We start from the raw sequence: 12,951 nt of genomic DNA on the forward strand, positions 1-12,951 counted from the left end.
TCCCCTGGGCCTCCCCAGCTCCCTGGAGCTGCTGCAATGGGAACGTGGGGATTCACTGAGAAACCTCTTTGGTCCAGCTCAGTCACACTTTGTGGGGAGGGATGGGAAGAGGAATTGGTGCCTCCCAGATCTGCCTGCCCTGGAGAGGAGTTTTATGGAGCTGTAACAACCTCTGAGGAGTCCTCTCAGAGCTGGGGCCTGCTGGGAATGCCAGCCCAGCAGAGCAGCCCCTGATCATTGTATGTGGTGTTAGACAGGAACTGCATCTCTTTGCTAGGCCAGCCTGGGGCTCTTTCCAGTTGGAAAAGTTTGAAGTTCTGTACATTTTCCCAGCCTGACCTGGACTTTGATGCACCTACAACAGAGGAAGCCTGAATTTAACTGAAGTCCGCTTTGGAGGAATGCTGAAAAACCAGCCCTGGTCACTGTGCTGGAGATGGTCAGAAACAGCTGGAGAGTCCCCGTGCCTCTGTGCTTCAGAGTAACCTGTCCTCCCTCCAGAGGCAGGGGGAGCCTCCAGCTCCTGAATTCCCTGCAGGTGTCCTGCTGCAGGCCCAGGGCTGTGGCAGCCTGCCCTGCTTGTTTCCCAGGCTGCAGGGAGCAGAGTTTGCTGAGCACCAAGAAGCTGCTCAGAATTTTAAGTTGCTTCCTTCAGCTCACCCCAGTGTGTGCCAGACCCCTCCTGAGTGGGCTCTGCCCCAAACCTCACCTAAATAAAATCTGACCTCACCCTGCCCAGCACCTGCTGAGGGAAAATCCAGGGACCAGCTGAAGAAATCCACGTGCCCTTGGCCTTTCCAGGTGCCACCAGCCATAAGGAACTGTTTGGTGGCCTTTGCTCCAAGCAGCAAACAGCCCTGAGCTCCACTCCAGGGGTGACAAACCAGGGCAGCTGGGGGACACTGAGCAGAGCTGGATGGAGGTGGAGCAGGGAGGTGCAAAGGAGAAGCTGCTCAGTCAGAGAATCTGGGCTGTCCCTCCCCATCCATGAGGCCAGCCCATGATCCAGGCCTGCAGCCACTCCCTGCCCAGGGCCCAGTGAGACACTGCAGCAGCTCTGGGGATGTACTTGGGATCTGATGTAACCCAGGGGATTCTCTCCTGCTTGCCTTGGGAAGGACAGAGCAGTGGCACCTTTATCCCAAAACACTCACCAGACACTCCCAGCACCTTCTCTTCAGTGGGGCCACCAAGGTAGGGTGTCTGTTGTGTCTATTTCCCTTATGATTTGACTGAAATAAAGCTTGCTGGTTATGGGCCAATAACTATTTCAACCCCAGTACTTTTGATGTTACAGCAAAAGGATTTTTCCCAAAGGTAGTAAAAAAAGGACAAAGAGCAACAGCTAGATTGCCATGTAAATACAAGCACCTTTGAGCCAAAACAGACTTGACAAACTTCCCAAAATGATAAGATGCAGAGAGGACTCAAAAGATTAAAAATTATTAAGGGGAAATTTGTGTATTTGTGTGCTATCCACATGAGCCTAATGTGTGCATGAAACTGATAACAACTTGAAAAATTGGTGTTTGTTATCATTTAAAGATTTGCGTTTTCAAGAGTGACAGTTCTCTACATTTTTCTGATGCATTTAGCAGAATAGAGAGGAAAGAATAGAAGGAAAGGAAAAGGAGAAGAAATAAGTTCTAAAATCGAGATCTCCTTTCAGACACTTCTGATTTTAACACCACATGCTGTTGCAAACAATTATGTGAACCAGCTCATAGGTGAGCTCTGTGAAATACAAATTACTAGAAAAACGCAGATTGTGAAAGAAAAGCAAGAGAAACCTGTGGGTTTGCTCAGATCTAACACTTAAAGAGTAAGATTGATTCTCTCGGGAGGTTCAGGTGGCCACTCCACTGTCTGGTTAAGATCACCAGATCACTTTCCCAGAGGATCCTCCCGCCGTGTTTTATCCCCCTGCTCACAGCACGGAACGGGTGATCCGGGTGTTTCCACCCCCACCGGTCACTGCAGCCGTGGGATTATGATTCTTTTATTATAAAAAATAAGTGTTTATTTAAAACAAAACACTCGGCAAAGGGGCGTTCACGGGCGTGTTAACCAAACTTAAAAAACAAAAATGTAACAGCTCGGAGGGGGCACGGCGAGGCCCGCCCGGCTGAGGGGGCCGGGGCTGCCGGGGGTCCCGGGGCAGCCCGGTCAGAACTCGAAGGTGCCGAAGTGCGCGGTGCGGCCGCCGGCCTTGGGCTGCGGCTTGTACCCGATGCGGTCATTGATGAGCTGCTCGCGGCTCTTGTGCTCCGTGCCCAGCGCTCCGATCGCCGCCGCCTCCTCGCCGCCCCCCGCCGCCGCCTCCGCCTCGTCGCGCTGCTTCCTGCGGCTCTGCGGGCGAACGGGCCGGTTAGGGCCGGGGGCGGGCCGAGCCCCCCGCGCCCGGCCCCGCGCGCACCTCCAGCTCCTTCCGGACGCTCTCGAACTCCTCGATGTCGTCCAGCTTCAGCTCCAGCCGCGTCGGCTTCCGACGGAGCATCGCGACCGGCGGCACGACCGAGCACTCCCGCCCTCAGCGGGCCCCGCCCGGTGTGCCACACCTCCCGGCGTGCCCCGCGCGAACTGCCCTTAGCGGGCAGCGCACCTCCCGGCGTGCCCCGCGCGAACTGCCCTTAGCGGGCAGCGCACCTCCCGGCGTGCCCCGCGCATCCCGCCCTTAGCGGGCACTGCATCTCCCGGCGTGCCCCGCGCGAACTGCCCTTAGCGGGCACTGCATCTCCCGGCGTGCCCCGCGCGTCCCGCCCTTAGCGGGCACTGCACCTCCCGGCGTGCCCCGCGCGAACTGCCCTTAGCGGGCAGCGCACCTCCCGGCGTGCCCTGCGCGAACTGCCCTTAGCGGGCACTGCATCTCCCGGCGTGCCCCGCGCGAACTGACCTTAGCGGGCACTGCATCTCCCGGCGTGCCCCGCGCGTCCCGCCCTTAGCGGGGCCGCCACTCCTCCCGGCATGCTCTGTGCGACCCGGAAGTGGCCGTGAAGCGCCGGAGCCCGAGCACCGCGAGTCTCGCCCCGTTCCCGCTCTCTGGTTCCCGTTCCCGCTCCCATTCCAGGCTTCTCATCGCTTCCTGGGCGTGTTCCCGGTCCCGCCATGGCCACCGCGCGGGCACCGGCGGCTCGCGGCGGGGCCCGGCCCCCCGAGGTGAGTGTCCGGGAGATGGGGGCGGCTCTGGGCCCGTTCCCCGCACGGGCCCGCAGGAGCGGGAGAGGCCGCGGGGATTGCGACTGCTATTGCTGTGCGGGGTTTACGGTGCCCCGGTGACAGCGGAGCTCTAAAGGAGCCCGCAGGCTCCCGTGTTTTCCTGCACTTGTACCCAGTCCTGGCTGCTCTCCCGGGCAGTTCGTGTGAAGCCTCTCCGGGGCGAGGGAGCCGTGCACCCCTCACTCCTCAGCATTCCAGGGAGGGAGCTGGAACTGGAGCATGGCATCGCTCCTGGCTGTGGTGCTCAGCAGCAGGAGGGAAAGCTCCGTGTTCTAAAGCTTGCTCAAAAAATACCTCTGCAGATAATGAATAATAGGGACCCAACACTGCCTGATTCCAGCAATTTAATGTGGCATTTTACTTCTGTGCCTTGGCCTTCAGGCAAAAACCTCAATGTCCGGTGGCTGCTCCATCCCTGGCAGTGCCCCAGGCCAGGCTGGACAGGGCTGGGAGTAGCCTGGGACAGTGGGAGGTGTCCCTGCCATGGCAGGGGTGGCACTGGATGGGCTTCAATGCCCCTTCAACCCAAAGCAGGCTGGGATTCTGAGAGATCCTTTAGCGGTGCCCAGCCCTGTTCTCCTGGCACAGGCAGGCTGTTTGCTGTGTGCTCTGTCCCCATACTCTGTGTGTCTGTCCCACACTCTGTGCTCCCCCGTTTCTCCCTGCAGCCCCCCAAGGCCAAGGCTGCCGAGGAGGCCGAGGCTCCCCCGGCCAAGCGGGCGCCCATCTTCTACGGGAGCCTGGAGGAGAAGGAGCGGGAGCGCCTGGCCAAGGGCGAGGCCGGGCTGCTGGGCAAGGAGGGCATGAAGGCAGCCATGGAGGCTGGCAACATCAACATCAGCAGTGGTGAGCATGTGCAAGCACCCTTTGTTATCCCTCCCCGCAGATGTGACACTTCCAAATGTCTCTGCTTGGTCTCTGGGCATCACCTCAAAGCACTCAGGGGTGGGCGGCTCCATGCTTAGATCTTCCCATTCCAGAGGGACCCAGGGCAGGGGGGCTCTGGGACAGCTGAGGGAGGGACCCAGGGCAGAGGGGCTTTGGGAGAGCTGAGGGAGGGATCCAGGGGCTGAGGGAGGGATCCAGGGGCTCTGGGACAGCTGAGGGAGGGATCCAGGGCAGAGGGGCTGAGGGAGAGCTGAGGGAGGGATCCAGGGCTCTGGGACAGCTGAGGGAGAGATCCAGGGGCTGAGGGAGGGATCCAGGGCTCTGGGGGAGCTGAGGGAGGGGATCCAGGGCTCTGGGGGAGCTGAGGGAGGGATCCAGGGGCTGAGGGAGGGATCCAGGGCTCTGGGGGAGTTGAGGGAGGGATCCAGGGATCCAGGGCTCTGAGGGAGGTGTGCTGTGTCCCTCTCTCGGGATTTCCCAAACCCTCCTGTGTCCCCTGCTGGGAGGGGCCCTGCCGGGGTGGGGATGCTGTGGGTGACCTGCAGAGGCCCCTGGCAGCCCCAGGTGTCCCCTGGGCCGTGCTGGCTGCGTGTGCTCAGGCTGTGTGTGTGCCCAGGGGAGGTGTTTGACCTCGAGGACCACATGAGCGAGCGGCAGGCCGAGGTGCTGGCGGAGTTCGAGCGCCGCAAGCGCGCGCGGCAGATCAACGTGTCCACGGACGACTGCGAGGTCAAGGCCTGCCTGAGGGCCCTGGGAGAGCCCATCACGCTCTTTGGAGAGGGCCCTGCGGAGCGCAGGGAGAGGTGCTGGGCCTGCACTCGGGGAGGGGACACCTGGCAAACCCCAGAGCTTCTCCTGGCAGTTGGGGTGCAGAGAGCCCTGCCCTGGCAGGGCTGTGCCATAGGGCAGCTGGGACACCTGGGGGTGCTCACCTGGAGAGGAGAAGCTCCAGGGAGAGCTCAGAGCTCCTTGCAGAGCCTAAAGGGGCTCCAGGAGAGCTGGAGAGGGACTGGGGACAAGGGATGGAGGGACAGGACACAGGGAATGGCTCCCAGTGCCAGAGGGCAGGGATGGATGGGATATTGGGAATTGGGAATTGTTCCCTGTGAGGGTGGGCAGGCCCTGGCACAGGGTGCCCAGAGCAGCTGGGGCTGCCCCTGGATCCCTGGCAGTGCCCCAGAAAAGCTCCATGTTCTAAAGATTTTTCAAAATATACCTCTACAGATAATAAATAAAAGGGACCAAACATTGCCTGATTTCAGCAATTTAATGTGGCATTTTATTTTGTGCTTTGGCCTTCAGGCAAAAACCTCAATGTCCAGTGGCTGCTCCATCCCTGGCAGTGCCCAAGGCCAGGCTGGACGGGGCTTGGAGCAGCCTGGGACAGAGGAAGGTGTCTGTGCCCATGGCAGGGCTGGCACTGGATGGGCTTTAAGGTCCCTCCCATCCCAAACCAGTCTGGGATTTCTGTTCTAAGGACCCCAAGGCAGTGGGAATGTCACACTGGTATTTGTTAGGAGAGCTGAGAATTCCCTGACTCAATCCAGCTTCATGACTTCCCTTCCAGGTTAAGGAACATCCTCTCGGTGGTTGGCACAGACGCGTTAAAGAAGACCAGGAAAGATGATGACAGGTCCAAAAAGTCCAAAGAAGAGGTGAGGGTGGCTCCTGTCCCCTCAGTGCTGAGGGAGGGATGGTGTATCCACCTCTGATATATCCAGGACTCCTGCCTTTGGCCAGTCTCTGGATTCTCATGTCGTCCCTTCAGATTTTTTCTGTGTTGCCCATTTCAGCAAATCTGTGGCAATGTTTGTTCTCAGTGAGGAGCACCAAGTGTGGTTTTTACTCACAGACCTTGCTCTGTGCTGCTCTCAGTGTGCAGACCAGGAGAGCAGGTGTGTGGGCTCTTACCTACTGGAACAAGTCCCTTACTTTCCCTCACACTTGGGAAGAAAAAAATATGTTCCTGCTGCTGCAGCTGTCTCTGCCTTTGATTACTCTTTGTGCTTCTGTCTCTCTTCTGAGTCTCTTTTGCCTTATTATTTTTGAGCTGTACTGTAAGAAAGAATTGGACTTTTTCTTTACTGGGTGATGTGTAAACAAGGAGGGAGTTACATGTCAGTAAATGCAGATGAGTCAGGGTTCAGCTGGAATGTTGAGTGAAGTGGCAGCATTCAGGATTGGATCTGTAGGGCAGAGAGTTTGATTTATCTCTCCAAATCCCTTTTCCTGGCCCTTAGTTGTGCAGAAGGCCCTTAAAAAGAGACCAGAGCACAGCAGGGTTTGGGGCAGGTGCTGCTGGGAGGAGCTGAGGGGAATGAACACAGGGGCAGCAGCACCAGGGCTTTTCCATCAGTTTTATTCTTTTTTTGCAGTATCAGCAAACCTGGTACCACGAGGGCCCACGCAGTCTGAAAACAGCCAGGCTGTGGCTGGCCAACTACTCCCTCCCCAGGTGAGAGAAACCAGAAAACATTTGTCAATGCAAGGGCAGATCCTGCTGTGGGGAGCACAGGAAATGCAGGGAGTGGGGAGGCAGGTCCAGTGAGCCCAGAGCTTGAGCTCTCGGGGACTGATCCAGGGAAGAGCAGAGAAAAGGCATTTCCAGGAGCAGGGAAGGGGCAGTTCTGGGGCTCCCACCCCACCTTTGCTCTCCCCAGGGCAGCGAAGCGGCTGGAGGAGGCCCGGCTGCTCAAGGAGATCCCTGAGGCCACCAGGACATCCCAGAGGCAGGAGCTGCACAAATCCCTGCGGGTAGGTTTGGCTTTGGCAGCTGCTCCACTGCTGTGCTCACAAGGTTTGGCTGATTCTCTGAGAGCCCAGCAGGAGTTCAGCTGCCTGAGGTGCTGTCCATATGCACATCAGTCTCTGCAGTCTTGGGAAATTCTCCTTTTCCTCTTTCCCTCTGTCTCTGAAGCCTTTTCTGACTCTTTCAGAGTGCTCCAGGGAGATGTAATTTGTCCCTGTGCATGGCAGAGGGTGCAGAGACATCCCTGTCCTGCCTTGCCACTCACCTGTGAGGCTAAAGGAATGTATTCCTGCCTCTGGCTGGGGAGCCCAGGAATGCCAGGGAAATACCAACTCTGGGTGCTGAACGTGGTTGGGATGACTCTGAGATGCCCTTTCTGAGCATGCTAAGCCAGATTCCCAGCTTAACCAAACAGAGAGGCTCAGGCAGAGCGTGCTGCCCCCCTAATCCTGTTTACTCCAGAGGATTTGCTTCTCCCCTCTGCCCTGTCTGTCTGGTTGCATTCTTTGGCTGAGTTGTGGGCAGATGCCAAACTCCAGCCAGCTCTGTGTCAGAGCTGCAGCTGCAGAGCTCTGGGGCTGGGGGCACATACCATGGGTGGCCCTGGGGGGCTGAGCTGTGCCCCCAGGCTGTGCTGGGCCAGGCTTGCCCTGGCCCTCCTGCCTGGACTGGAGTGGCTCTGAGGCAGCATCTCCCTTTGCAAGTGACTTTCCAAGGGCCTCACCTCAAGCTTTGGCTGGGGATAGCTCTGGGCTGGTTGTACTTCAGTCATTTATTGATGATTTTCTTTGTCTTTCTTACAGTCCTTGAATAACTTCTGCAGCCAGATTGGGGACGATCGCCCGCTGTCCTACTGCCACTTCAGCCCCAACTCCAAACTGCTGGCCACAGCCTGCTGGTGAGCCTGCCTTGGCAGCACCTGCTCTGGGGGCTGGGAGAGCACAGCAATGGAGCCTTGGAAGTTGTGAGAGGCTGCTCTGAGCTCTCATCACCTCACTTTAGAGCTGAACAGAGATTGATTGATCTGAGCTGGTTGAACAAGAACATTGATCTGTTCCTTGCTGTCCTTCTCCACTGACATCCATCCCTTGTGTTCACAGGAGTGGGCTGTGCAAACTCTGGTCTGTTCCTGACTGCAACCTGGTTCACACCTTACGAGGTACTGAGGGGCTCTCACTGAGGCTTCTGCTTCTTTTGTTTCTCTCTGTGCTGAGCTCCCACATCTGAATTACTTTGTGGTTTAAAATGTTGTGTTCAGGCAGATTCTGTCTTATTGAGAGCATCCCTTGGCTTGGGAGCATGGGAATGTGTCATATAATGAGAAGGGAGACCTGGCCTTCAGCTCAAACCTCAGCTCCAAGTTTGCTGTTTCTGTTTGTGAACAGTTTGGTTTGGTTTCCAAACCTGGTTTGTGTTACTTGAGTTACAAACAGCAGCAGTTTTGGGCAGGTCACTTGACAACAGTGAGGTTCTTTGAGTAGTGGTCACAACTTGGACTAAATACAGATGTGAGGACAAATCCTTTGATTTATATATTGAATTTTTGAGGGTTCCAAACCTTCATTTTGGATGCTCTGCCTGGAAGTGCGGTTTGGCTGGGGGTGACAGGGCAATGGCACCCAGCACTGAGGACACAGTGAAGAGTTCACTGGCACCTCCCTCCCCAGTGCCAAGGAAATGCTGCTTTTCTGAAGAACTGGCCAAGATCTTGTGGCAGATTCTAAATTTTGGTTTTCTTTCCCTTCAGGACACAGCACCAACGTGGGGGCCATCGTGTTCCACCCCAAGGCCACGGTGTCCCTGGACAAGAAGGACGTGAGCCTGGCCTCATGTGCAGCTGATGGCTCTGTCAAACTCTGGAACCTGGAAAGGTCAGAACTGTTCCAGCTGTGCACAGCTGCAGCATTGCTGTGCTGGGGTTCATTCCATGTTCCTGCAGACATTTACCATCCTCCTGCCAATGTGACCTTTTCTTGTAGCTGCCCCAGTGCTCTCCCTGGCCTCAGTTTGTGCCACCCTGTTCAGCAGGAAGAGAGATCAGCCTGATTAGGGAGCCAAGGTGAGGGAGATGGTCTGAAAGGGACTGAGGCAGAATTGCTGCTGGGCAGTGCTGAACTGCTGGGGGTGATGGATGGAAGGTCTGGGGACTGTTTCATTCTAACAGCTCACTTAGGAGAAAATTGCCCCTCTTGGATATTAAGAAATGAATTTTTGAGTGGTTGGAAAGCACCAGGATTTGGAGAGGGATTGACCAAATACACAACCAGGCTCAAAAAGTTCTGCCTGTGCTGCAGACAAATGGCTGTCAGTGCACAGAGGAGCTCTGGCAGATGGGCAGCACCTCCCTCAGGCCTGGGGAGAGGAGAAGGGTTCAGGTACTGAGCCTCAGAATCACCTGCTTGAGAAGTGGAGCCTGCAGGGCTCCTGGGAAGGGCAGGCAGCTCCCAGAGGCACAGTTGTTTATCCTTAGCTGAAATCACAGTTTGTAACAGCAAAAGTGCCCCTGTGGAAAGGGACAGGGAGGGGGTTTGTTAGGCTCATGTGACCACGTCTCTTAATTAACCTGTTGGAAAGAAGCTTCAGTTCTGTTCAGATGGTGTGTGAATGCTCCTGACCTGCTGCCTGTCATTCTGGGAGAATAAATGTCCCCTCCATCCTGTCTGCCTGCATCCTGCAGAACAGCAGGAGTTGCTGCAGTTCAGGATGTTGTGTTCTCAGAACTCCCTGCAGTTCAGGTAGTTCATGGTTTGTTTCTGTACTTCCAAAAGTGCTAATGACAAGGGCCCTGTTAATTTTCATTAATAATCATCATCATCCCAGGAGAGCTTTACAGCCAACAGGAGGTGTGGAGAAAGGGTTTCACTCAGAGCTTTGAGTGTGACCCAGAGGCAGAGTTCAGAGTTGTTGGGTACAGCTCTGATGTTCCTGCCTGGTTTGATTTCCTCAGCAGAGCTGCTGCTGCCATCACAATGTGTGAGCAAAGGCCTGGCTCGAGCCAGACCCCAGTGGCCAATGGTTTGTTCTGTGTTTCAGTGATGAGCCGGTGGCAGACATCGAGGGACACAGCATGAGAGTGGCCCGTGTGATGTGGCACCCCTCAGGGAGGTTCCTGGGCACCACCTGGTACGGACACCTGGGCACTGGCATCCAGAGGTGACCATGGGCTGCTGACCATGGCTTCCAGAGGTGACCATGGCTTCCAGAGGTGACCATGGGCTGGTGACCATGGCTTCCAGAAGTGACCATGGGCTGGTGACCATGGCTTCCAGAGGTGACCATGGGCTGGTGACCTTGGCTTCCAGAGGTGACCATGGCTTCCAGAGGTGACCATGGGCTGGTGACCATGGCTTCCAGAAGTGACCATGGGCTGGTGACCATGGCTTCCAGAAGTGACCATGGGCTGCCCAGCTGGTGGCCCTGTGGTGTCAGGGCTTGTCCACAGCAGGGCAGGGTTTGGCCATTGTGACCACAGCTGGGCTGCTGCAGTGTCAGTGACAGCAGGTCGTTGGGATTCCTTTCCCTGCCCCTGTGTGAGACACTGGGAATAAAATGCTCCCAGGGTTGGTGAAATATCCTGTTGTTCTTCCTGGAGTTACATGGAGACCAGGGGAAATAGCCTCAAGTTACACCAGGGAAGGTTTAGGTTGGATATTGGGGAAAAAACGTCTTCACAGAAAGGGTGGCCAGGCACTGACACAGGCTGCCCAGGGGTGCAGTCACCATCCTGGAAGTGTTCAAAAAACACCCAGATGTGGCACCTGGGGACGTGGGTTAGTGGTGAATGGGGTGGTGCTGGGTTAACACCTGGACTCCATGGTCCTGGAGGGCTTTTCCAGCCTGAGTGACTGTTACTAAGGAGAGCTTTGTTCCTCAGCTACGACCACTCGTGGCGCCTGTGGGACCTGGAGGCGCAGGAGGAGATCCTGCACCAGGAGGGGCACAGCAAGGGCGTCTACGACATCGCCTTCCACACCGACGGCTCCCTGGCTGGCACCGGGTGGGTGCCCACTCTGCACCAAGGGTTTTACTGGGACCAGGGATTTCTGCTGGGGAATGGCTCCCACTGCCAGAGGGCAGGGATGGAGGGGATATTGGGAATTAGGAATTGTTCCCTGTGAGGGTGGGCAGGCCCTGGCACAGGGTGCCCAGAGCAGCTGGGGCTGCCCCTGGATCCCTGGCAGTGCCCAAGGCCAGGCTGGACAGGGCTGGGAGCACCTGGGACAGTGGGAGGTGTCCCTGCCATGGCAGGGGTGATCTGTAGGGTCCCTCCCAGCCCAGCTCAGTGTGTGATCCTGTGCTTGCAGAGGCCTGGATGCCTTTGGCCGGGTGTGGGACCTGCGCACGGGCCGCTGTATCATGTTCCTGGAAGGGCACCTGAAGGAGATCTACGGGATCAACTTCTCCCCAAACGGGTAAGGAGGGAGCTGGCACTGATGTGGGAGCTCTGAGTGTAAACCCCACTCCCTGAACACTGCTCTGCCTCCCCTCCTTGGCAGGTACCACGTGGCCACAGGCAGTGGGGACAACACGTGCAAGGTGTGGGACCTGCGGCAGAGGAAGTGCATCTACACCATCCCTGCCCACCAGAACCTGGTCACCGGCGTCAGGTTTGAACGTGAGTCCCTGCTGCTCCCTGTCCCTCCCCTCTGGCAGCTCACATGTACACCTGCAGCTCAGCAAGGCCTGTGCTGCTGAGCAGGGATGTCATGTTGTCATTGCAAGCCTCACTTCTCCCCTCTCTCCTCCTGTGCAGCCAACCACGGGAATTTCCTGCTCACGGGTGCCTACGACAACACGGCCAAGATCTGGACCCACCCTGGCTGGTCCCCCCTGAAGACACTGGCAGGGCATGAGGGGAAGGTGATGGGCTTGGACATCTCCCTGGATGGGCAGCTCATTGCCACCTGCTCCTATGACAGAACCTTCAAGCTCTGGACAGCTGAGTAGCTCAGAGGGACTGGTTATGGACTGGGACAGGGACGTTAATAACTTTTGGTTGTTTTTTTATATTAAAGAAAAAACCAGGAATCCAGTGTGTTACAGCAGCTGCAGTCATGGCTGCTCTGGAGTTTGGGTGTGTTTGAAGCACCACTGTTGGCCCAAGCTTGGTTGGTATCAAGTCTTGGGGGTTTTCCCACATTTTGGACTGGTTTTATACTGCACTTACCACTTTCTGCTGTAATTTTGATCCATGTACTTCTACCCTTCCTTCCAAGTTCAGCTTCCAGGTGTCCTCCAAACATTTGCAGTAACCACAGAGCATCTCAGGTTTGGGGTGTGCTTCAGCTTCTGTTACTGCCCTTCTCATCTTCCTTTTTGGTAGGAATGTGAGTTCAGACTTGATTTGCATTTAGAGAGAGAGCCCAGAGGGAGAGGCATAAGGTGCCCTCCTTCCCCTGCCTCCACACAGGTGTCTCTGGATGGAGATCTGCATTCCCCTGGATTCACTTACAGTAGATGTCCAAGGCCAGGGAATCTCTTCTTTTCCAGGTACCACTTTGTGTCCTACTCCATGAGTTGTCCCATGGACTGGATGTTGCAAATCCATTTCAGCATCTCCTGTTTGGGGTTTGCTGTGTGAGATCACTCAGTGTAGGATTATCTTGTTCTGCCCTGCCCTGGGGGGAGAGCTTTTGTACTTGTTTGTTGTTTAAATTGAGGTTTTGCAAATAATGTGCCCTGGAACATCTAAACAGGTTTTGAATGTGTGTCCTGTGCTCTGGGTCTCACAAGAAACGGAGAAATTACAGGAATTTCACAATGCACAGTTTGATTTCTGATGGTGTGAAAAACAGCTGGGGGGGTGAGGTCATGGGGTTTGTTCAGCCTGGAGCAGGAGAGGCTGAGGGGAGGCTCAGGGTCTGCAGCTCCTCCTCAGGGGCAGCTCTGATCCCTGCTCCCTGTGACAGGGACAGGAGCCAGGGCACGGCTGGGGCTGGGCCAGGGCAGCTCAGGCTGGAGCTCAGGGCAAGGTTCTTCCCCCAGAGGGTGCTGGCACTGCCCAGGCTCCCCAGGGAATGGGCACGGCCCCGAGGCTGCCAGAGCTCCAGGAGCCTTTGGGCAGCGCTGCCAGGGATGCCCAGGCTGGGGTTGCTGGG

General features: G+C 56.5%; 2 protein-coding genes and 1 long non-coding RNA gene across 3 annotated transcripts; 2 read left to right on the forward strand and 1 right to left on the reverse strand.

The window, feature by feature from the left end:
* Positions 1–1,983: 1,983 nt before the first annotated feature.
* CDC26 (cell division cycle 26) lies at positions 1,984–2,775 on the reverse strand. The gene is made up of 2 exons (XM_071453623.1): positions 2,417–2,775; positions 1,984–2,349 (listed from the first exon to the last, which is right to left on the reverse strand). The coding sequence occupies exons 1-2, from the start codon at positions 2,495–2,497 to the stop codon at positions 2,167–2,169; spliced, it is 264 nt and encodes an 87-aa protein (XP_071309724.1). The 5' UTR covers positions 2,498–2,775; the 3' UTR covers positions 1,984–2,166.
* A 182-nt stretch (positions 2,776–2,957) lies between these two features.
* On the forward strand, positions 2,958–12,618 carry PRPF4 (pre-mRNA splicing tri-snRNP complex factor PRPF4). Its single transcript, XM_071453622.1, has 14 exons — positions 2,958–3,156; positions 3,885–4,062; positions 4,721–4,907; positions 5,672–5,759; positions 6,480–6,559; positions 6,765–6,858; positions 7,657–7,751; positions 7,954–8,012; positions 8,601–8,724; positions 9,887–9,976; positions 10,728–10,850; positions 11,158–11,265; positions 11,350–11,468; positions 11,607–12,618. The coding sequence occupies exons 1-14, from the start codon at positions 3,106–3,108 to the stop codon at positions 11,798–11,800; spliced, it is 1,590 nt and encodes a 529-aa protein (XP_071309723.1). The 5' UTR covers positions 2,958–3,105; the 3' UTR covers positions 11,801–12,618.
* Positions 9,976–10,423, forward strand: LOC139603135 (uncharacterized). The gene is made up of 2 exons (XR_011683585.1): positions 9,976–10,091; positions 10,125–10,423. It is a non-coding gene; the product is annotated as an uncharacterized lncRNA (long non-coding RNA).
* Positions 12,619–12,951: the final 333 nt, after the last annotated feature.

The sequence above is a fragment of the Agelaius tricolor genome, unplaced genomic scaffold (assembly GCF_023055355.1).
Source record: "Agelaius tricolor isolate 1412-34295 unplaced genomic scaffold, bAgeTri1.0.p SCAF_37, whole genome shotgun sequence".
NCBI lineage: Eukaryota > Metazoa > Chordata > Aves > Passeriformes > Icteridae > Agelaius > Agelaius tricolor.

Excerpts from the sequence above, each read along its gene's own strand:
- CDC26 (XM_071453623.1), bottom strand. The coding sequence starts at position 2,497 with ATGCTCCGTCGGAAGCCGACGCGGCTGGAGCTGAAGCTGGACGACATC. Across the intron at positions 2,350-2,416 it reads GCGTCCGGAAGGAGCTGGAG|AGCCGCAGGAAGCAGCGCGA; the intron begins GTGCGCGCGGGG and ends GTTCGCCCGCAG.
- PRPF4 (XM_071453622.1), top strand. The coding sequence starts at position 3,106 with ATGGCCACCGCGCGGGCACCGGCGGCTCGCGGCGGGGCCCGGCCCCCC. Across the intron at positions 4,063-4,720 it reads CAACATCAACATCAGCAGTG|GGGAGGTGTTTGACCTCGAG; the intron begins GTGAGCATGTGC and ends GTGTGTGCCCAG. Across the intron at positions 7,752-7,953 it reads CTGCTGGCCACAGCCTGCTG|GAGTGGGCTGTGCAAACTCT; the intron begins GTGAGCCTGCCT and ends TTGTGTTCACAG.